This window comes from Aquarana catesbeiana, linkage group LG12, assembly GCF_042186555.1.
Source record: "Aquarana catesbeiana isolate 2022-GZ linkage group LG12, ASM4218655v1, whole genome shotgun sequence".
NCBI lineage: Eukaryota > Metazoa > Chordata > Amphibia > Anura > Ranidae > Aquarana > Aquarana catesbeiana.
In genome coordinates this window covers 215,191,431-215,214,563 of record NC_133335.1, presented here as the reverse complement: position 1 = coordinate 215,214,563, position 23,133 = coordinate 215,191,431, and the positions used below count along the sequence as shown (strand labels likewise).

At 44.3% G+C, this 23,133-nt stretch overlaps 1 protein-coding gene and 1 pseudogene across 4 annotated transcripts in view; one reads left to right on the top strand and one right to left on the bottom strand.

Annotated features, from left to right (window-relative positions):
* MYCBPAP (MYCBP associated protein) overlaps positions 1 to 22,879 on the top strand; it is a 114,505-nt gene extending 91,626 nt beyond the window's left edge. For 2 of the 4 annotated variants that reach the window (XM_073606667.1, XM_073606666.1), the window contains exons 17-19: positions 9,472 to 9,614; positions 13,217 to 13,405; positions 22,697 to 22,879. In XM_073606667.1, coding sequence (XP_073462768.1) covers positions 9,472 to 9,614; positions 13,217 to 13,405; positions 22,697 to 22,822 — 458 coding nt within the window. In that variant the 3' untranslated portion in view covers positions 22,823 to 22,879. The remainder of the gene's footprint in view (positions 1 to 9,471; positions 9,615 to 13,216; positions 13,406 to 22,696) is intronic. The other 2 variants (XM_073606668.1, XM_073606670.1) reach the window with 2 other exon arrangements.
* Positions 15,373 to 18,591, bottom strand: LOC141114253 (histone H2A type 2-B-like; annotated as a pseudogene).
* Positions 22,880 to 23,133: the final 254 nt, after the last annotated feature.

Genomic DNA, 23,133 nt, shown 5'->3' with positions numbered 1-23,133 from the left:
TTTTCAGCGATCTGAATACTTTGAAGTGCAAAGGAGGGATCAGGGGTCTTTTATAAAGAGTACCTGTCACCACCTATTACTGTCAACTACTGATGTTTACATTCCTTGTGACAGCAATAAAAGTGATCAATTTTTTTTTTTTTTTTTAAACACAATTTATTCATATAAAAATAAATAAGAAAAAAAATGTTTTTTTTAAAGCGCCCTCGTCCCCGCGAGCTCGCGCAGCAAAGCATACGGAAGTCACGTCCGCATATGTAAACAGTGTTCAAATCACACATGTGAGGTATCGCCGCGATCGTCAGAGCGAGAGCAATAATTCTAGCGCTAGACCTCCTCTGTAACTCTAACCTGGTAACCATAAATTAAATTTAAAGCGTCGCCTATGGAGATTTCTTTTCTCGGACATCACGGGACACAGAGCCACAGTAATTACTGATGGGTTATAGGGTATCACTAGGTATTGGACACTGGTCACACCCTAATCAGGAAGTTCAACCCCCTATATAACCCCTCCCCTTCCAGGGATACCTCAGTTTTTACACCAGTGTCTTAGGTGATGGACGTGTAAAGATGTCCTGTGCTGAAGCTCCAAAAGGAATATTCTAAGATCCTATACTGGGGCAAGCCAGGCGACCGGATCCATTCAAAGTGTCTTTTCATGGCCGAATTGGATGGTACCCGGGCCTCGTGTCCGAAGAAACGAGGTTTTACCTGTAACGCTTCTCTTTTTAGAGAGCTGGACCCGCGGATCAGAAAATGGCTTTAAACTTCCTAATTTCTGGCGAGGTGCTTTACAGGCCCAGAACTGAAGGATCCCCCTACTGATGGGGGCCCCAGTCTCTGACGGTTTTTCCACAAACGGAGCCCACCGTGAGAGGCGAAGGCTGGGTCTGTGTAAACTGAACCCTGCGGCCTGGATAAGGTAAGAGGAGATTCCACAGAATTTTTGAGTTCTAGTGGCTTTTCTCCTTTAAGGTGAATGCATGCTGTGCCTATTGTGACCACCGGGGGCTGCCAAGAGCACAAACCTTTTCATGTTTGATCTGTCTCAGCGTCCGCTGCATTAGCTCTTCCTCCAGCTCCAAAGGTAGATGGTGGGGGGTTTTCTCTGCTGGGATGGTCCCCCCAGGCTAGGGAAAGGCTCAGGTATGCTGTAAGGCGGGTGAGACCGCACTGTCACAGCCGCTGCCGCCGCCGCCACCGAAGCCGCATTGCGATGCAGGGCCCATCACTGCCGGCCTCCTCCTTATTCCCCCAACCCCAGCCTCCCTTCAGGCTTGTCAGAAAGGGTCGGCTCGCGCGGGAAGCGCTCGTTTTTCAAAAACGAGGGGGGGAAGGGGGGGCGGGGCGTCAGCACAGCGTCAGCGTGCCCAGACGCCCACAGTGCCAGAAAGCATGGCCATTTAAAGCACACTGTACAGGTGCTCTGAGCTTTGGAGAGACACAGAGCTGACAGTCGCATGTAAGGTGGGACACAGGCATTCCCCTAGGCTGCATTTACTAAAGAACACCGGACTGGGCATTTGGTAGCAAGGCTTTTAGCCAGACTACATCGCTCAGCAGTCAGTGTTCGCTTTTGATACCTCACACCTTGTTGCTTTGCACTATGGGTAGAAGAGGTTCAAGCACCCCAAGAACCAGAGGCACTAGGGGGTCTCGTTCAGGTTCTGAGGACCCCCTGTCTGCTACACCATCCCCTCCTGAGGGACCAGGGGCAGCTGGACAGGGAGAGCCATTGGGGTTAGGGGCTACATCTGCTGCCGGCACTTCAGCCCCTGTGTACATTACACAAGAAGTTTTTTCCTCAACCATTTCTGGATTAGAGAAAAAGCTAATGGCCGCGATTACATCTTCACGCAGTGAAAGAAAACGCACAAGGCCTTCCTCTGCTTCCTAAGACCCTCAGTCAGAGGAGCTCTGGGATAAAGGAGATGAATCCCTTTCAGAGGATCGGGATGGGACAGATGATTCCTCTTCGGAGGATTCAGGTGGAGAGCGACCCTCTGCGACTTCCCAAGAGGAGAAAGTCTTAGTGCAGATCCTCACTGGATTGGTCCGCTCCACATTTAAGTTGTCCCTACCTGAAACTACTACAGAAACCTCTTCTGCTTTGGGGTCACTGAAACCTTTCCAAGCAGCACATGCTTTTCCTGTTCATAATTTACTTGAAAAGCTGCTTTATTCTGAGTGGGATCACCCAGATAAGCGATTTCTTCCGCCGAAAAAGTTTTCTACACTTTATCCTATGGAAGAAAAGTTTATTAAGAGGTGGGGAATACCGGCCATTGATGCGGCCATTTCCTCTGTAAATAGTAATCTGACTTGTCCTGTAGACAACGCTCAGATGCTCAAAGATCCTGTGGATAAAAAGATGGACTTCTTATTGAAAGATGTGTTCTCTTTAGCAGGATCAGTGGCCCAACCTGCAGTAGCAGCGATTGGAGTCTGTCAATACTTAAGAGACCATGTTAAACAGGTCATCAAAGTATTACCTGAACAGCAGGCCCAGGGGTTTGCTAACCTTCCTGCGGCTTTATGTTATGCTGTTGATGCCATTAGAGATTCTATCGTGCAAACCTCTCGCCTCTTGCTTGGGTTGGTGCATATACGTAGAATCTTATGGTTGAAAAACTGGTCAGCCGAAGCACCATGTAAGAAGCTACTGGCTGGGTTTCCCTTCCGTGGTGAAAGGTTGTTTGGAGAGGACTTGGATAATTATATCAAGATGATCTCCTGTGGGAAAAGCACTCTCTTACCTGATAAGAAGAAGAGTAAGCGTCCCTCTTTTAAACGGACTCTTTCCCCAGCGCCAGGGGCATCAGCCTCCAGGCAGTCACGAGGGTCTCCTCCGTATGGGGCAAGAAACAAGAGTCAACCCCAGGGACACAAGAAATCCTGGGGGAAAAGGTCTTCTAAGCAAGACACTAAGACCTCTTCATGAAGGGGCGCCCCGCTTGCTCGAGTGGGGGGAAAGACTGCTGCAGCTCTCAGGGCCCTGGCAGAAGGACTTCCAGGACAGATGGGTGATCTCCACGGTAACCTTAGGGTACAGACTGGAGTTCCAAGAATGTCCCTCTCCTCGTTTCCTCAGATCAGGTGTTCCCAGAAAGCCAGAAGAGAAGCAGTCGCTCCTTCTAGCGATAAAGCGACTTTTGTCGCAAGAGGTCATTGTGGGGGTTCCCACAAAGGATCAAGGATTGAGACTTTGTTCCAATCTTTCTATGGTCCGAAAACCAAATGGGGACGACAGACCCATTTTGGATTTGAGAGATCTGAAACGATTCCCAAGGATGCAGTCCTTTCGTTTGGAATCAATTCAGACAGTAATCTCCGTCCTGCAGGGAGAATTTCTGATATCAATAGGCATCAGAGATGCAGGCCTATATGTGCCCAGTTTTCCTGCTTAACTGAAGTGTCTGCAGGCAAAGATCACTGCTCTAAGGGAGCTGATTCTGACAGTCAGGGCCAAGAAGGGTCTTTCTGTCCGCCTTTGTATAAGGCTGCAGGGGAAGATGGTGGCTTCATTCGAAGCAGTTCCCTATGCGCAGGTCCAAGCAGAACTGTTGTAACACAGTATTCTGTTGACCTGGAACAGGAAGGTGCAGGCATTAAACTTTCCAATGCACCTATCGCATGCGATGCGTCAGAGCCTCAGTTGATGGCTCATACCCGAAAACCTACAGAAGGGGAAATCCTTCCTACCGGTTGCCTGGGATCCTCTTGCAGGCAGGACGGATGCGTTGGTGATTCCGTGGCATCGGCTCTCACCGATTTATGCATTCCCTCCCATTCTGCTACTGCCACGGCTCCTTCGCAGACTCAGGCAAGAAGGGAAGTCGGCACTTCTGGTGGCCCCCGTTTGGTCCAGAAGAACCTGATAAGCAGAAATAGCAGGGATGATGGTGGGTTCCCGGTGGACCCTACCGATACACCCAGACCTGTTAGCTCAAGGTCCGGTGTTCCAGCCTGCCTCACAAATGCTAGATTTGACGGGTGGGCTATTGAATCCCACGTTCTGAAAAATCGTGGGCTTTCAGGTCCTGTCATATCTACCTTGATCAAGGCAAGGAAGCCAGCTTCCAGAATGATTTATCATAGTGTCTGGAAAGCTTATGTATCCTGGTGTGAATCCAGGGGTTGGCATCCCAGGAAATATGTCATAGGTAGAATTCTGGATTTTCTACAATTAGGATTAGAGATGAAGCTGGCCTTGAGTACCATCAAGGGCCAGGTGTCGGCCTTATCAGTGTTGTTTCAACGGCCGCTTGCTTCGCATTCTCTGATCCGAAACTTTATACAGGGGGTGATGCGTCTTAATCCTCCGGTTAAGGCGCCCCTAAACCCCTGGGACTTGAACTTGGTTCTATCGGTGTTACAAAAACAACCTTTTGAACCAATACGTCAGATTCCTTTGGTCTTACTGACGAGGAAACTAATTTTCCTGGTAGCTATCTCTTCTGCTAGAAGAGTATCAGAAATAGCAGCTCTTCCCTGTAAAGAGCCTTACTTGATTATACACAAGGATAGAGTGGTACTGCGCCCTCATCCTAGTTTTTTTACCGAAGGTGGTTTCAGATTTTCATCTAAACCAAGACATTGTGCTACCTTCCTTTTTTCCAGAACCTTGTTCTTCGGAAGAAAGGTCATTACATTCTTTGGATGTAGTAAGAGCAGTCAAGACCTATCTGGAGGCAACTGCTCAGATTCGCAAGACGGATGTCTTGTTCGTGCTGCCGGAGGGTCCCAATAGAGGACAGGCAGCGTCAAAAGCGACCATTTCTAAATGGGTTCGACAGTTGATTATTCAAGCTTACGGTTTGAAACGGAAGGTTCCCCCGTTTCAGATCAAGGCACATTCCACAAGGGCTATTGGTGCTTCTTGGGCAGTGCATCACCGGGCCTCTATGGCTCAGATCTGCAAGGCCGCAACCTGGTCTTCAGTTCATACATTCACCAGATTCTATCAGGTGGATGTGAGAAGGCATGAGGATATCGCCTTTGGGCGTAGTGTGCTGCAGACAGCGGTACAAGGTCCTCAGGTCTGATAGCACCCTACTTGGTTGTGATTCCCCCCCCTCAGTTGGCATTGCTTTGGGACATCCCATCAGTAATTACTGTGGCTCTGTGTCCCGTGATGTCCGAGAAAGAAAATAGGATTTTTTATTACAGCTTACCTGTAAAATCCTTTTCTTTCGACGGACATCACAGGACACAGAGGTCCCGCCCCTCTTCTAATACACCTATACTGCTTTGCTACAAAACTGAGGTATCCCTGGAAGGGGAGGGGTTATATAGGGGGTTGAACTTCCTGATTAGGGTGTGACCAGTGTCCAATACCTAGTGATACCCTATAACCCATCAGTAATTACTGTGGCTCTGTGTCCCGTGATGTCCGTCGAAAGAAAAGGATTTTACAGGTAAGCTGCAATAAAAAATCCTATTTTTTAGGTACCGTAGTTTGTCGCCATTCCACGAGTGCGTGCAATTATAAAGCGTGACATGTTTGGTATCTATTTACTCGGCGTAACATCATCTTTCACATTATACAAAAAATTGGGCTAATTTTACTGTTTGGTTTTTTAAAGTTCATGAAAGTGTCCCTTTTAAAACACTGCTGCACAAACACTGTGTGATATAAAATATTCCAACAATCGCCATTTTATTCTATAGATTCTCTGCTAAAAATATATATATATAATGTTTGGGGACTCTAAGTAATTGTCTAGCAAAAAATACGGATTTTAACTTGTAAACACCAAATGTGAAAAATAGGCTTAGTCATGAAAGGGTTAAAGTATATCCATTCGATTGCCTCTCGGGGGGATCAGGAAGGAATTTTTACCACTGCTGTAGCAAATTGGATCATGTTTTGCTGGGGTTTTTCGCCTTCCTCTGGATCAACTGTGGGTAGAGGATTGTGTATATGGGATTGTATGATTTTATTTATTTATTTTTTTTTAAATGGTTGAACTAGATGGACTCGTCTTTTTTCAACCCGGATAATGCCGCGTACACACGATCGCACATTCCGACAACAAAATTCATGGATTTATTTCTGACGGATGTTGGCTCAAACTTGTCTTGCATACACACGGTCGCACAAATGTTGTCAGAAATTCCGAATGTCAAGAACGCGGTGACGTACAACACGTACGACGAGCCAAGAAAAAAATGAAGTTCAATAGCCAGTGCGGCTCTTCTGCTTGATTCCCAGCATGCATGGAACTTTGTGCGTCGGAATTGTGTACACACGATTGGAATGTACGAGAACGGATTTTGTTGTCGGAAAATTTGAGATCCAGATCTCAAATTTTGTTTGTAGGAAATTCTGACGGAAAATGTCCGATGGAGCCTACACACGGTCGGAATTTCCGTCTCAAAGCTCCCATCTAACATTTCCTGTTGGAAAATCCGACCGTGTGTACGCGGCATTACTATGTAACTTTTTGTGGCGGGAAGTGCCTACTCCATGTGAGGTTTCAATTTTATATGGTGATCTATTCTGGTTACAATTGTGGTGTCTCTTTCAGTTGTACCGAGGTTTCACCATTTATTTTGCACATGCTTCTTGGTTGGATCTTCTGGCAACGTTTTTACGGCTGGAAGACCCTCCTTGTGCAACGCACGTGGCATTTGTTTATTAATTGCCTTTATTAATCAGAGGCACCTACACTGTGTGTGTGTTTTTTTTTTTTTTTTTTTTTGCTCAGAGACATATGGTGCAGGTTTTTCGGGAGGCCAGCCTTGATGTTGGGGAGAAGATCAGTGGCCTTCATATCTTTTTCCTCTTCCATAACCGAGGTTCTCTTTCCAGGAAAGCCCCGACCAAGTACTTGGAGGACCAGCCTCTGCAGGTCACTAAGAAGTAAGGTCTACCTGGCTAAGTAAACCAGAGTACCTTGCCCCTGTCAGGAACCTTGCACCCCAGGGAGGTTCAGGGATTGAAGCCCTTCCTCTTTGGAGGTTGGACCATGTACAGTACCCTTGTGCACATTTTTGTGTGCTTTGTTTTCACAGTTCACTCTTTTTTTTCACAGTGTTTCGTCAAGCACTGCACCACGGAGCTCCGTTAAAAAAAGAAAAAAAGGGCCAAGGAAATTGATTTTGTAATATTGTAATACATGTCCTTGCTTGCCAACTGCATTAATCCCTCTCTTATAAGTGCCTTTGTTACTTTGTAAAATGCCAAATACTTACTTACATATAACGTACTTTAATAGACATTTGGTGCAAGCAATGGGGAACATAGTTGGAAGAGGGCTACAGACTCAGTCAAGTATCGGGCATTTTGAAAAGCAGTAGTATTGGTTTATTTATTGAAAAAAAAGTCATTCAGTGGATGGTGGCAGTGCTAAGCTTGTGGACCCCCCTGTGGTCAGTATGCTTTGAGGAAGCCACTTGGCACAGGACCAGGAAAAGTTGCGGATATCATTGTAGTAGTGGTGCCGACTACTACAATGTTTGTCAGCTTCCCCAGCAGCCCCTCAGGTATAAGATATGCATACCTACATTGGTCCAAGCTGAACCAGTGTAAGTATGCAATAAGGCTCATACCTAGAGTTCAGATTTAAAACCAAACTTACGTCCAGGAAGATATAGAAGACACACATTAATGCAGCTCTGTAAGCATTATAGCTTAATTAAAAGCAATTTTTAAATGCAACAGTACATTGACCTAATAAACACTTGCAGTCCCTGTCGGGCTCAGCTCAGACTGGGAGAGGGGGTGCAGCACAAATAGCCAATCACTGCTTCTCCTTTCCCAGTTCAGTCACAGACTTGGGCGGGTTCATAATGGTTTGGGCTCAGATGAATTGCAGTGAATGGTGCTGGCTGTTATTTAGCCTGGAAGACTGCAGGCATCTAGTTGTGGAAAAGAAGCATTGCAGGGACAGCTCTGGATAGAAGATGAGTATTGCACATAGAGTTTGCATGTTCTTCTTGTGCCTGTCTGGGTTTCCTCCCACACTCCAAAGGCATGCTGGTAGGATAATTGGCCCTAGTATGTGTATGTATGTATGTATGTGAGATAGGACCTTAGATTGTAAGCTCCTTGAGGGTTACTTTTTTGGCTGGAGTTCTGCTTTAAAGTGAAGCTGTGATTCCCTGTACAGGCAAAAGAAACATGTTCACCTCCTCCCCAGCGGAAAAAAGGATACTTCTTTTCCCTTCCCTGCTGCTCCTTTCAGATGCTGGGAGAGAAGGAAACTACCATGCAAGCTGCTGGGAGGGAAAAATTATCCAGGATGGGCAAATTACAGGTTTGCTTTAAAGGGTAACTCCACTTTTGTGGGGAAAAAAATTGCAAATAAAGAAAAAATAATATAGCGTATACAACTGTTACACAAGTCATATTGTAATTGAATGTTATTAAAAAATTACCTTTCCTTTTCAATCTGCAGCTGCTGTAATTTTCTTAAATTAATGCAATGCAATATGACTACCTGGAGGTGTTCTGTACACAAAATGTGTACAGAACGCCCCTCTAGAAACATCATTTTTCTGCTTGTATTATTGGCTCTCCTATTTTACCAGAAGTCTGACGTTAGATTATAGGCATCCCCTGCAACAAAAATTAAATTTTTGGTGAGATACTCCTAATAGGAACACGTCTAAGGGGATGCTGGCCCAGCAGCTTTCCTCATTAGTGCCCTGCAGGTGCTACAGCTGATTGATAATTATGAAACCACTGCCATTAGATTCACTTTCTCACATGGACACAGAAAAACACACAGGGATTTCGTTAGAATAATAAAAGGTAGGAATATGTAGCAACGATTGTTGAAATCCTTGCAATGTACATAGATTACCCAGAGGGGAATGTTTTTTTCTCAACAAAAGTGGAGTTACTCTTTAAAGTATTAGCACTGCCAAACCCGTTTTTTAGTTTTGGTTTTAGTAAAAATGTTTAAAACCCCCATTAGATTTTTTTTTTTTTTTGCTATCTGTATCGAATTGGGGAAACTTTCCTTCATTTCATATCCCAGAGACAGATGGAAGTGAGAGGAAATCTCTTCAATGTGAGGAGAAATCAGCTTTAACCATTGAAGAGTTTCCCCTTTGCTCTTGCTCCGGTGACAACTGAAGAACTTAAAATTTCTTATCACTCTCTGTCCTCATGACAGTAGTCACCAGCAAACATAGGGAGGAAAAATCTTCCCAGGGGGCCTGGACACACTATCCAAAAAAAGTTGTCTTTTACTTTAAGGAGTACAATGTTATTCAAGGAAAATGAGTAAGTCAAATCTTTTCAGGTCACCACCTCAATTTACAATAAGAAGAGGAATCAGAGGCTTCAATGACCAATGTATGTGTTAGTCACCATGAGATCTTCCCTGTAATTGAAGGTGAATCCCCTGAAGGGATTTACGCAATCTTCTCTTAAATTGCCTTTATAAAAGAGATTCCCTTGTTTTTAACAGAAGAAAAATCATTTCCTGTATTATAAAACTTCTCCTCTTGTTCTAGTGGTGGATCAGAAACGTGGGAAGGCAGGGAAAGACGAGAAGAGAACAGGAGGGACAAAAGACGATAAAAGAACGCCCGGAGGAAGGGAAAGAGAGGAGAAAAAAGGTGGAAAGCAGGGAATAAAGGATAGATTGGAAAAGGAGGTAGGTATATTGTTACATTATTGGTGTGTATAACTTCAAACTCATGCCAACAAATGTTTGGAGTTATATCAGAGCACAACTAGAAGGTATAAACTGGTGGGTCAAATAGAACCAAGAAGACCTCCACTGAACCAATATGAAGCATAGTAAAACCATCTTAAAACAGAATAGGGGTTATTTACTATAACTGGAGGGTGGAAAAGATGGTGCAGCTCTGCATAGAAACCATAGAAACCAATCAGCTTCCAGGTTTTATTGCCAAAGGTAGTTGAACAAACTGAAGTTAGAAGCTGATTGGCTACCATGCCAGCTGCACCAGATTCTAAGTGCACGAGTAAGGCCGGGTTCACACTGGTACGACAAACGTTCAGTCATTGGGAGCTCATGTCGCATGACGTGTGAAAATCAATGTTTCCCTATGAGAGCCGTCATAACTGGTCCGACACAAGTCTGTCCGACTTTAAAAATGCTCCCTGCACTACTTTGGTCTGACTTTGATCCTACTTCAGCCCACTGAATATCACTAAAGTCGGATCGCGGTCTTAACTGACCCGACTTTGGCATGTGACTTGTGCTGTGATGATCTTGAAGGGGTACTCCACGCCAAATAAAAAAAAAACACATGGGTTTCCCCTCCAAGACCATACCTGGCTCTTCGGTCTGGCAGGGAATTTAAGGGGAGCCCCCCCAAAATCTATACCAGACCCTTATCCGAGCACTCAGCCCGGCAGGTCAGGAAAGGGGGTGGGGACTAGCAAGCACCCCCCCCCCTTCCTGAACTGTACCAGGCCGCATGCCCTCAACATGGGGGGGTGGGTGCTTTGGGGGGCAGAGGGGGGGGGCCTTGCGCCCCCCACCCCAAAGCACCTTGTCCCCATGTTGATGAGGACAAGGGCCTCTTCTTGACAACCCTGGCCGTTGGTTGTCAGGGTCTGCGGGTGGGGGGCTTATCGGAATCTGGAAGCCCCCCCCCAGATCCCAGCCCCCCACCCTATGTTAATGAGTATGGGGTACATTGTTCCCTTACCCATTCACCCAAAAAAAGTGTCAAAAACAAAGTAAACAGGTTTTTAAAGTAATCTATTAAGACAGCTCCGGCGTTGCTTCCGATTTCTTCTCCCCTCTCCTGCTCTTCTGCCTCCTCCGCTGATGTCTTCTGCCTCTGCCGGTTCTTCTCCCCTCTCCGGGTCTTCTCCATTGACGTCTTCTAGCTTTTTCCGGTTCTTCTCACTCTGTCCGCTGTCTTCACTCTCTGCCGGGTCTTCTCTGCTGTCTTCTCCCTCTGTTCTTTTTCTGATGTTGACTCGATGCTCTCTCCCTCTCTAATGCTGGGTGCGCAGTGTGAGACTACTTATATTGGCATGGGGTGGGGGGTCACTGGGTGACGTCATCTGGAGGCCCTGTCCCTTATTACGTCACCACCCCATAATGCCCCGGGCGATGATGTCGCTTGTTCCCACCCCCTTTCCTGACCTGCCGGGCTGCGTGCTCGGATAAGGGTCTGGTATGGATTTTGAGGAGGGCCCATGCCGTTTTTTCGGCGTGGAGGTTCCCCTTAAAATCCATACCATATCGAAGGGCCTGGTATGCTCTTGGAGGGGGAACCCATGCCGTTTTAGTTTTTTTTTTTGGCGTGGAGTTCCCCCTAAAGATTCATACCAGACAGAAGGTCCCTGATATTGTCGGGATTCAAGTCGGGTCCCCGTTCATTGAAGTCGGACGGATGTCGGACTTCAAGTCGCAGGGCAAAGTCGGATCCAAAGTCGTACGACTGTCATGTCGTACCAGTGTGAACCAGGCCTAAATCAACCCCAATGTATCCACAAGTCTCACTGCTATTACAATGTCACATATACTAGTAACAATGAAACTCTCGACTGAGGAGGGTTGGTGCCTGTCGACCCTCATGGGTACACACTGTGACCAGACTCCCTACATTCAATAATCCGTTGAAGCACCTGGTGGCTCACCTTGGTATTGTAAAGTACAGTCAAATGGAAAACCATAATCAATACATAGTAACTTGTTAATCAGAATAAGAGTAAGAACATTCCTCCTTCCAGTTCCACAGTAACCTTATTAGACATGGATGAGTAATCCTCAAATAACAGTAGGTCTAGATGAAATCTGTGACGAGGACGTTGAATAGCCTCTCCAAACTTACAATATTTCTTGTGCTAAATATGAACTCTATGATCTTTATATGCTATCAGTTTCTTAAAAAGGCATTGCGTATTAACTTTATTAACCATTGACTCTATATTTGGTGGAGATAGTGACTTCCATTCTCTAGCGATAGTAATGCAAGCAGCAAAAATTATGTGCATTACCACAGTTCTAGTAGCTGGGGGAAGGTCTCCAATCCAACACGAAGGAGCCCTAAGGGGTAGGTTGTGTATGCCCATAATATCTGAGATGACTAAGGAGAATACTTTCCAGAACTCCTGGAGATTGTTGCACCCCCATAAAATGTGAAATAAATTCCCTATGTGGTAACAATTCCTTCAACATAGGGGGAGGACTCCTAGTAATGAAATGTACCACCTAAGTGTTTTTTTTTTTTTTTTTTTAGTGCTGTGTTCCCAGCTTCCTCCTAAAGGGTGGCTCTGCTCATTATTTTTGGTTCCACTATATGTAGGCGCATAGCTATTTTCTCTTGCTTGGTCCTGAGATGGGCTAAGGGACTTTTGGGTGTGTAGTGTACATAGAGCAGGACACATGACTGCTCACCTGAAAAACGGAAATGTGTAGGAAAAGGAGCTCACAGAAGATGTTACAAGGAGGCAGAAAAACACATTAAGAAACATATTCTTGATCCAGCAATGTGCACGAGAGCATCAGCTCTCTTGGCTCTCTTCCTCCTCATTGGCTCAGATCAGCAGCGGTAGCCATTGACTCCTGCTGCTGTCAATCACAGCCAGTAAGGGGGGAGTGGGGGCGGGGCCGAGCTGTGTTCTGTATGTCAATGTACATACAGAGTGGTACTCAGGAGTGAGCATGCAAGAGTGCCCCCAGAGCAAGCGGCTTGCTCTGGGGGCATTTGGTGGGGGGGGGGGGGGGACCAGGAGTGCCAGTGGGGAACTTGAGAAGAGGAGGACCGGCGCTGCTTTATGCAAAAACATTTATTTTAAGTTTTAAAAAAAGCATTTTTTTGAACATTTACAATCACTTTAAGTATTCAATATGTATGGAATATTTTTGAAGAATAAGGATATTGTTTAGTCTCACGTTATTCATTTTTGGTGAATACTGAATTTCCACGTACAGCCCGGTCCTCCAATCTTTGGAGGTTCCACAGGGATACAAATGTTTTTTTACTTTGCTTGCAGGCACCAGGCATAAGGTCACTGCACTTCAGCACTGTTATTATATTTGAAATGTTTTATGCCAGGACAGGTAGCCCCCTATGTGACAACTAAATATTGCAATTAGCTAATCCTGACTGCTATTATATGTGTCGGATAAGATATACTGTAAAATAAGCATTTATCTAATTGACACGAATAAGCACATGTGATGCATCAGCAGTTTTTGTCATTTTTTTGGCTGCAAAGTTGAGTGCATTTTAATTGAAGGATTTTTTTTCTTTATATTTCATCCAGGACCGTCCTAGCAGTAGGAAGTTGAAGGGCAAGGAAGACAAGAAATCCTCAAAGATGACAGCCCTCTCTGGAGAGAACAAGGAGCTGGTATCATCCGGAGAAAGCCTGGACTTGTCTCCCCCACAGTCCCGTCTCTGCCAAGTAGATCCAATTATACAAGAGAAGTATCAGGAGAGCCTGTACACTGAGGTGTGTGAATGGATGTCCACAGTCCTATGGGTGAAAATAGAATCCCAGGCTAATAGGACACTCACCTTTTTGTTCAGCCATGCATTCCTGTGAAGATCAATACAAGTATTTTAAAGTGAACCTGTGAACCATCTTAAAGTGGAACTAAAGCCATTGAGTTAAAGTGGAACTAAACTCATCAATTTAACTGTTTCCCAAAATGGTTAGACTCAGGGCATGCCATGAATGATAAGTGTCACAGTTGCATGCTCTCTCAACCAAACTGTCAAATGACTGGTGTCATAACTGATCACATGTGCAGCACCATGGTAACTGCAGCTCAAACAGAGACCAAGATGGCAGCCTCCTTGACTGTGAAGACAGGAGAGTTTAATTCCACTTTAATTTTATGTGGGCTGCCAATGGCTGGCTTCATTTTGAAAGGACTAGGTCCACAGATCCAGAACAAGTGTGCAGCCAGCAAAGTCAAAAGTTTTGGTAAAGTAGATGTAAACGCAATCTCATATAAGCTTTACATGGTAATGTTGATTCATAAGTGATTTTCAATCTTTTAAAATTTCCACCATTATTGAAATAACACCTGCTGCCATGAAGGTTCTTGGTCAGGCTGTTCCTGCTATAGGGTGACAACTGTCTTTTAATATTTGCTCCTGTGTTGTCCCCCTGTCATGCCCTGTACACACGGTCGGACGTTGATCGGACATTCTGACAACAAAATCCTAGGATTTTTTCCGACAGATGTTGGCTCAAACTTGTCTTGCATACACACGGTCACACAAAGTTGTCGGAAAATCCGATCGTTCTGAACGCGGTGACGTAAAACACGTACGTCGGGACTATAAACGGGGCAGTAGCCAATAGCTTTCATTTCTTTATTTATTATGAGCATGCATGGCACTTTGTGCGTCGGATTTGTGTACACACGATCGGAAATTCCGACAACGGATTTTGTTGTCGGAAAATTTTATAGCCTGCTCTCAAACTTTGTGTGTCGGAAAATCCGATGGAAAATGTGTGATGGAGCCTACACACGGTCGGAATTTCCCACAACAAGGTCCTATCACACATTTTCCGTCGGAAAATCCGACCGTGTGTAAGGGGCATCACATGCGTCCTTTGGTGGAGACCAAGAGCAGCTGTGCTGACATGCATTGCACAGACATGGTTCAACATTATTATCAGGAAACTGGTCAAAAGCAATGATGTGCAGCTGATGGTGCAGCCAATGCATGCAGACAGAGGCTGGAGGAGATCAGCAATGCTGAGATGAAAAAAAAAGAGGATGGGAGAAAGGTGTAAACAGCTTTTTTTTTTTTTTAGGAGTAAAAACATGGAAATTTTTAGATATGCTGCACATTGGCAAACAGGATGTCATCCAGTTACAATTTAAATTTGCTATAACTGTTCTGTGTCAGTGACTGAAAAAGCATGGAAACCAGTTCGTTAGGTAGCTTTTTCAGAAAGTGATCTGCAGTTGTGAACACCATATTGACATTAAAGTTCCTTTAAATGTAAACATCCTGCCCAAGAAACTGTACCATGAGGTGTCTGCCATTAACATTTAACCAGGTGAAAATAACTCACTGCTCCAGGTGTAACTGATACGCCCACTGGAACACACACTTGAGTGCTAGACCCGGCTCGCCTCCGTGGGCTTCAAGTAATGTTAACTGGAATATCAAAATATCCAAAATGACACCAGAGGACACCAGCAGTGGTCAAGGTAGATGCGTTTCACAAAAATTATCAAGCACACTTTTTGTTATGTGAAACGTGTCTACCTTGACCACTGCTGGTGTCCTCTGGTGTCATTTCGGATATTTTGATATTCCAATAAACTTTACTTGGAGCCCACGTGAGGTGCAGCCGTTTCTTATTTAAACATTTACCCAGCAATGCCTTTCTTGTGTGTGCTCCTCTCATTTTGGCATCACTTTATCTAGGGCTTGACTTGCCCAGCTTTGGTCCTACACATCTGTCATGTCCTTGTCCAATGAGAGAACTCTCATAGAGGTACTTTCATCAGATAGGGAGATGATGAGCGGGCAGGGTTTGGCTGTATAGGTTAGGGCTTAATTGAATAAGAATGAAGAATAACTTCAATTATATAATTTTTTGTGGGGGGTCAATTAAGAACTAAGTAGAGCAGAAGTTTAAATGTAAATGACAACATCTGGAGTAACAGAAACTAGTTTACAACTGGCCGTGCTTTTATTACCCCAACCTTGCATTTAGGGTACGGGGAAACAGGGTCACTTTATGATATGAAGTACAATCATCTGGTTTTTTAAAAATCACAGAGCCTCCTCCTCATCCGATGGTCATCATAGGCTGGCCAGTCCTATTTACTATAGGCCAGTGGTCTCCAAACTGCAGCCCAGGTGCTGGAAGCGGCCCTTTGCTTGCTTTTATCCGGCCCTTGAGACATTATTCCTGCCACCGACACCACCAATAGGGGAAAATTCCTGCCACTGACACCAATAATAGGGCACTATTCCCCCACTGACACCAACAATGGGACATAATTCCTCCCACTGACACCAATAATGGGACATAATTCTTTCCACTGACACCTAAGATGGGGCACAATTCCTTCCACTGACACCAAAGATGGGGCACTATTCCTTCCACTGACACCAAAGATGGGGCACAATTGCTTCTAATGACACAAAAGATGGGGCACAGTACAGTCTGGCCCTCTTAAAATCTGAACGACAGTAAACTGTCCCTTTGTTTAGAAAATTTGGAGATCCTTGCTATATATATTCTCCTCCAAATATACATAAAACTGCAGTTATCCCTAAATGAACTCTGTAATTTAAAGCATAATTTACTCCCATGCGCATTCACGGGACTTACGCCATCCTGGCATGACCAGGCAAGACTGCTGATTCTGAATACGAAGGAAGCCGGTGTTGGTGAGGATGCTCGCAGATGTTGCATCGCTGGGACAGAGGTGAGTATAGTTCCACTTTAAAGAAGGAAAAAGAAGGGTTGCCTACAAAAGAAGACTTATAATAGTTGCCTCTTTAGTTGGCAGCGAGTCTTCACTTCATTGTTTTCAAGTGCTACAGCCTGCAACAGAATCTCAGCATGGTTCAGATGTCTGCATCCCCAGTCAGGTACTGTGGTTCCTTCCACTGGCAGTCATGTCACTATAGGACACAGTAATAACGTAGGGACTGGCAGGAAGAACAATAGCGTAGTTAGGGGCAGGAAGCCTACACACCCTAAAGACTCTGCCAGAGGCTGTAGCTTTTGAACACAGCAAATGGTGGACTTGCCACCCATCTGAGAGGTGAATATTAAGCAGTTTTTTGTTTTTTTTTAAGCAACGGACTTGAATTTAGTTGAAGACAGAATAGGGAAGTTCCAGAGTAGCCATTCTCAACCAGGGTTACGTGGCAACCTAGGGTTCCTTCTGAAATGGCTAAGGGTTCCTTGAGCTATGGCTAACCGACCTCCTATAGGATGGTGCCTGCATAGTTCCAGGTCAAACGCCACTTGGCAGAGCCAACAAGACTGCAAGGGTGTCATTCTGGCCACGCCTGTAAGGTGGGAATTCTTTCCACTTACCACCACCAATGTAAGGAGCATTTTCCCAATGAGCCTCAATAGACTTATCTTACCAGGGGTTCCCTGAGACCTTAAGAAATATTTCAAGGCTTCCCCTGGGTTATAAAGATTGAGAAAGGCTGGCCTAAGTTTGGGTCAAGAAAATATACATCATAATAAAGTAATATCCTATTCTCCAATAATAACCTATATTCAATACTAAACGTGTGACAAATATATGTATGAGTAAACATTAAATAATTATAATAATAAACCCACTATGTATCTAGTCAACCTGAACTCAAAACCAGAACTCATTGCTAAAGCCACAAACAACCAAAAATACATATATGCAAATATGGTGAAAAGGGAAGAGGAAAACATTATATTCAGTGTACTTGGCCTTGGAGGGCTTGTGGCTCTCAGGCTTCTTGGGCAGGGGCGCGGCCTGGATGTTGGGCAGGACTCCCCCTGGGTGATAGTGACTCAACTGAGCAGCTTGTTGAGTTCCTCATCGTTGCATACAGCCTGCTCAAGGTGTTGGAGGATGATGCAGGTCTTGTTGTCACAGGCAGCATTGCTGTGCAGCTTGAGAATCTCAGCCATCAGATACTGAAGGATGACACCAGACAGATGGGAGAAGTAGAGCAGAAGTGTAAATTTAAGTGACAATATTTGGAGTAACGGAAATTCTTGTTTACAATTGGCTGGGCATTGGCATAGTCAGTCCACACCTACAGGACTGAACCCCATTCTTCCCAGATGGTTGGTTACCCCAACCTTGCATTTAGGATACAGGGAGGCAGAGTCTATGATATGACATGCAATCATTTGTTTTTATAAAAATCACAGAGCCCCTCTGCTCCTTGGATCTAGGGGTGGGCAGGGGGAAATACAGATGCTTCCTTTTTGCTATGAGCTGAGGTCATCTTAGGGTGAAGCGACCTGCTGGTGTCATCGGTAAAACGCCATCTTTGCTGGCTGGGAATGCTGTTTGATTACGCAATTTATTTTAAACACGGTGAGAGTTTTTTTAATTGTAATAAATTAGTTTTAAAGGGTTTTACACTATACGGTTCGTTTCTTTACTTTATGCCCATAATTGGTGACTTGGAATGGTCGGGAGTTTTATAAATACCGGCCATGAGTGTGAAAGGTTTGGAGGACCACATGTAAATCAACTTTCTTTCATTATAAGGTCCCCGATTTATGGTGAGCGTACATCTGATTCCTCTTGGTGGTGGCTTTCTTCAAGAGTTGACGATTTTGATTTACCACACAACCATCTGTTCAAAAGGAGGAGTGGGATTCCTTTCACATGGAAGTTTTCACCTGACTGTACTTATTATTTTTCTATTGTGTAGCACAGCACTTTATTTATGGTTATCTTAGGCTGGCCAGTCCTGTATACTATAGGCCGTTGCGGGATGATGTGGGTCTTGTTGTCTCGGGCAGTGTTGCCCACCAGCTCCAGAGTCTCAGCCATCAGATACTTAAGGACGGCGCCAGACAGATTGGAGCTTTGGCCCTGACCCAATCGGCAACCAACTTGGAACTGCAGACCAGCCTGAGATGATGGGGTTCTTGGCGTTAGCACAAGCCTTTCCTCCTTGTTTACCAAGTTAAGACATGCTAGCACAATACTAGACTTTCAGAGGAAAGAGGAGAAATAAATGAAAGAGGAGAAATAGGTGAATAAATAAATGTGCGCTAAACCTCCAAGCAAACAAGAAGGTGGTGCATCTTTGGTCAGTGGAAAATTATGGGAAATATCCTGGAGACTGAATGAAAGCTGAAGAAATTTGAACTCTTCCCCACCCTTTGCAAAATCTAAAAAAAGAGATATTGGGCTGAAGTTGGACATCTGTGTTCCGAAAATTTTCAGAAGCTTTAATTTTTCCATGCACCCGTGAAACCATTTTGACGTGAACCAAATAATAACATTTTATGTGCAGTGTACCTTTATATGGAGGTGTCTGCAGAATACGGCTTCTTCAATTTTAGGATGAAGCTTTTATAAAAAGTCCTCTGTTTTCTGCGAGGCAACACTTTATCCCTTCGTTAGCAGCAAGTGTCTCAGAGCGAATCCAGGCAGAGTCAGGACATGGAGGTATAAAAAGAATGTTCTTGGAAGGAGATCGTATAGATTATTAGACTTTAGGGAAGGCCAAGATGTGCTGGCCTCAGAAAGAAACCGGGGACTTGCTCTGTACATTGATTAAGCTTACAGTATGTCCACAAGGCGTTCCTGTGGGACTTATATTCTAGAAAGACAAGTCCATACACCAGCAGTCTGGGCTGACGTCTCACATCCTGAGACTGAACTAATTGGACACCAGGGCCTGAGCACATGCCTGTGGCAGCTGCATGAGAGCCATATGAGTGAGGGACTGTGTGTTAACTGTTTACATTACTCCTATTGGTTAGGTGTCTTGTAACTGCTTAATGTAGTAGACCTAAACCCTAAAGGGATGATATTTAGTTTGCTAAGGCACTGAGAATCATTAACGATCACATTTTTTTTAAATACTGTTTTTACCTTTTTTTTCATCCTTTATTGCATCTCCGAGCTGCTGACCTTCTCCAGGTTCTTTCAGCCACTTCCTTTCTACATGCACTCACTCCACTGAGGACTGTACAACATTGCTCTGGACCAGCTTCCTGATAGTGGCAATGGTAGACCATGCTTAGGCAATGTGTGTGTCTATTGTCATGTGAAAGAGTCACAATGCAGAAGTACAATCAGGAGACCCAATTGTCACTCTATATCCTCCTGAGGTTTCTGAACAAGGACCTTCTTGGTATGATTGCCGGATATTATTTTCATGAAAGCTACTGGATTTGAAAGATTGAAAATGAATTTAAAAAGGCATTTACATATTAACCTTTTGCTTACTGGGCACTTAAACCCCCTTCCTGCCCAGACCAATTTTCAGCTTTCAGCGCAGTCACACTTTGAATGACAATTGCGCAGTCATACAACACTGTACCCATATGAAAATTTTATCATTTTTTTCACACAAATGGAGCTTTCTTTTGGTGGTATTTAATCACCACTGGGGTTTTTATTTTTTGCTAAACAAACAATTTTTGAAAAAAAAAAAAAAAAAACATGTTTCATAGTTTGTTATAAAATTTTGCAAATGGGTAATTTTTCTCCTTCATTGATATTTGCTGATGAGGCTGCACTGATGTGCACAAATAAGGCGACACTAATAGGCACAGATAAGACGACACTGATGGGCACTGATAAGATGGCACTGATGGGCCCTGATGGGTGGCACTGGTGGGTGGCACTGATGAGTGGCACTGATGGGTGGCACTGATAGATCTCACTGATGGGCACTGATAAGTGGCACTGATGGGCACTGGTAGGTGGTATTGATAGGCAGCACTGGTGATGACGCACTGATTGGTGATTTATAGGTGGCACTGTGGGCACTGATGGGTGACACTGTGAGCACTGATGGGTGATACTGTGGGCACTGGTGGGTGGCGCTGGTGGGCACTGGTAGGTGATGCACAGAAGCCTCTCCACAATCGGGACCAATGTCCCTCTGGCAGCCGCCGGTGATCGGCTTTTTGATAGCGTGAGGAGAAAAAATAGCCGATTGCTGGCTCTGTTTATGTCACATGATTAGCTGTCATTGGCTGACAGCTGATCACGTGGTAAGGGGTCGGGATCGACCCCTTACTTTGATCTGTGATCAGCCGAGTCTCATAGACTCGCTCATCACAGAGCACGCCGCGTGCCCCCTGCAGGGGGCGCGCAGGCCGCTCAAGCACAGGAGGACGTTCAGGGACACCCTCCTGGCAAATTTAGTCCGCGCTGCAGCCGTCTTTCGGCTATAGTGCGGACGGGAAGTGGTTAAAGGATAAGTGTCTCTGTGGGTGATGAGCTGTCAGTGCCCAGGCAGCCGATGAAGCAATCCAGGTATTTGAAATCCCCACTCTTCTTCCCCTTGTTTCTGTAGGGCTTCCAGGACGGTTCAGAGAGATTACAATTGGTCAAAGTGGCCATGGGCCCTTTTTTGGTTGTTTACCTTGTTTTTGGAGCTCTTCACTTGTGTTTTTTACCCTGTGAGGTCATCATGGGTACTGAATATATCTTCTTATAGCCGAAACCGGGAGGAGGAATTTAACAGGGTTCCATAAATCATTGAGGCTCATGAGACTGCAGGCAATTCAGACATTTTATCTCTAAACTTGGGCAATGTGTTTGTGCTTTGCTGTCAGTCACAAGGCTAGTGGGTGAAGTTGGGTGTGTACTGCTTCTGACTGGCAGTGCAGAGGAAGGATATGAGCGGTGATGATGGTGATAACCTTCCTTTACACCCTACATAAGCATACCCTGCTGTAGTTGTGGCACCTGCACAGGATGACACCTCTGCAGTGATTTCCATGCTGCAGCATTAGTGTTGTCACCCTCATCAGGGAGTGGATCTTACTGGTAGGATCACCAGGAATTAATATTATGATTAAAGGTTACATTTTTAAGTTTAAATGTATAACAAGTGATATACAATCAATTTTGTTATTTACACCTATAGTCTTACTTTGTACCTATCGTCTCTCCTCTTTTCCTTTCTCTTCTCTCTTCTTCAAAAAAATACTCCCAATAACAATTTAAGGTTTCCAAAATAGTTTTCTCTTCTCCTTTCTCCTCTCTCTTCCTTTCTCCTCTTCTCCTTCTTTCTCTTCATATTTCATTTCTCTTCTCTTTTCCTTACTCTTCTCTTTTCTCTTCTCCTTCTTTCTCTTCTTATTTCATTTCTCTTCTCTTTTCCTTACTCTTCTCTTTTCTCTTCTCCTTCTTTCTCTTCTTATTTCATTTCTCTTCTCTTTTCCTTACTCTTCTCTTTTCTCTTCTCCAGAAAAATGCTCCTAATAACGATTAAGGTTTCCAAAAAAGGAAAAGGTTTCTTCTTTATCTTCTCTTCTCCTTTTGCTTCTCCTTTCTCTTCTCTGCTCCTTTCTCTTCTCTTTTCTTTTCTCTTCTCCTTCTTTCTCTTCTCTTCTTTTCCTCCTCCTTCTCTTCTCCTTCTTTCTCTTCTCTTCTTTTCCTCCTCCTTCTCTTCTCCTCCTTTCTCTTCTCTTCTCCTCCTTTCTCTTCTCTTCTCCTCCTTTCTATTCTCTTCTTTTCCTCCTCCTTTTCTTCTCCTCCTTTCTCTTCTCTTTTCCTCTTTTCTCTTCTCTTATTTTCCTCCTCCTTTTCTTCTCCTTCTTTCTCTTCTCCTCTTCTCCTTTCTCTTCTCTTCTCCTCCTTTCTCTTCTTCTCCTATCTCTTTTCTTCTTCTCCCTTTTCTCTTCCCTTCCCTCTTCTCTTTTCTTCTCCTTTCTATCCTCTCCTATTTTCCTTTCTCTTCTCCTCTGTTCTCTTCTATACTCTTCTCTTTTCTTCCTCGTCATTTCCCCTTTCTCTTGTTGTCTCACCTCTCCTCTTTGTCTTCTCCTCTGTTCTCTTCTTTACTCTTCTCCCCTTTCTCCTTACTCTTGTCAATTCTTTTCACTTCTTCTTTATTCTTCTTGCCTTTACTCTCCTCTTCTATTCTCTTCTTTTCCTTTTCTCGTCTCCTCTCCATTACTCTTTTTTTTTTAAATCTTTTCTCTTCTTCTCTCTTTTCTTCTCTCTCTCTCTCTTCCTTTTTCCTTTCCTCTCCTCTTCTTACAATTTATCTATATTCCGTTTTCTCGTTTGAGCTCAATCTTACAATGATATCTTTTTTTTGTTTTCAGTTTTATGGAATCCTGGTCTCGGTGGCAGAAGAATTGGTAACCATTGCGGAAGACCTAAAAAGCAATACAACCCCCAGTGGGAATCTGGACACTTTGGAGAGCTTACAGTTCATCATTCCTCAATAGAGTTTCACGTTTATGTTTTTGGCAGAACTGTTTTTACACTTGCATTCAATGCCCCCCCACCCCCCACCCCCAAAAATAAAAAAAATACATTAAAAAATGGTTTCTTGGCTTTAAATCTTCTATAAAGTTTGATGAGAAACCATACTAAGAGCCTATGGAAGCGGCCGCTACTCTCTTTGCCTACTGACACTGCTTATTACTTAGCGATAAGGCTGATAGAATGGCTTCAGTACTTTCTAAATCACTTACCTGGAACAAGTACAGAAACAGATCAAGTGTTCTGACTTAAAGCTGATCTCCAGGCAAACAGA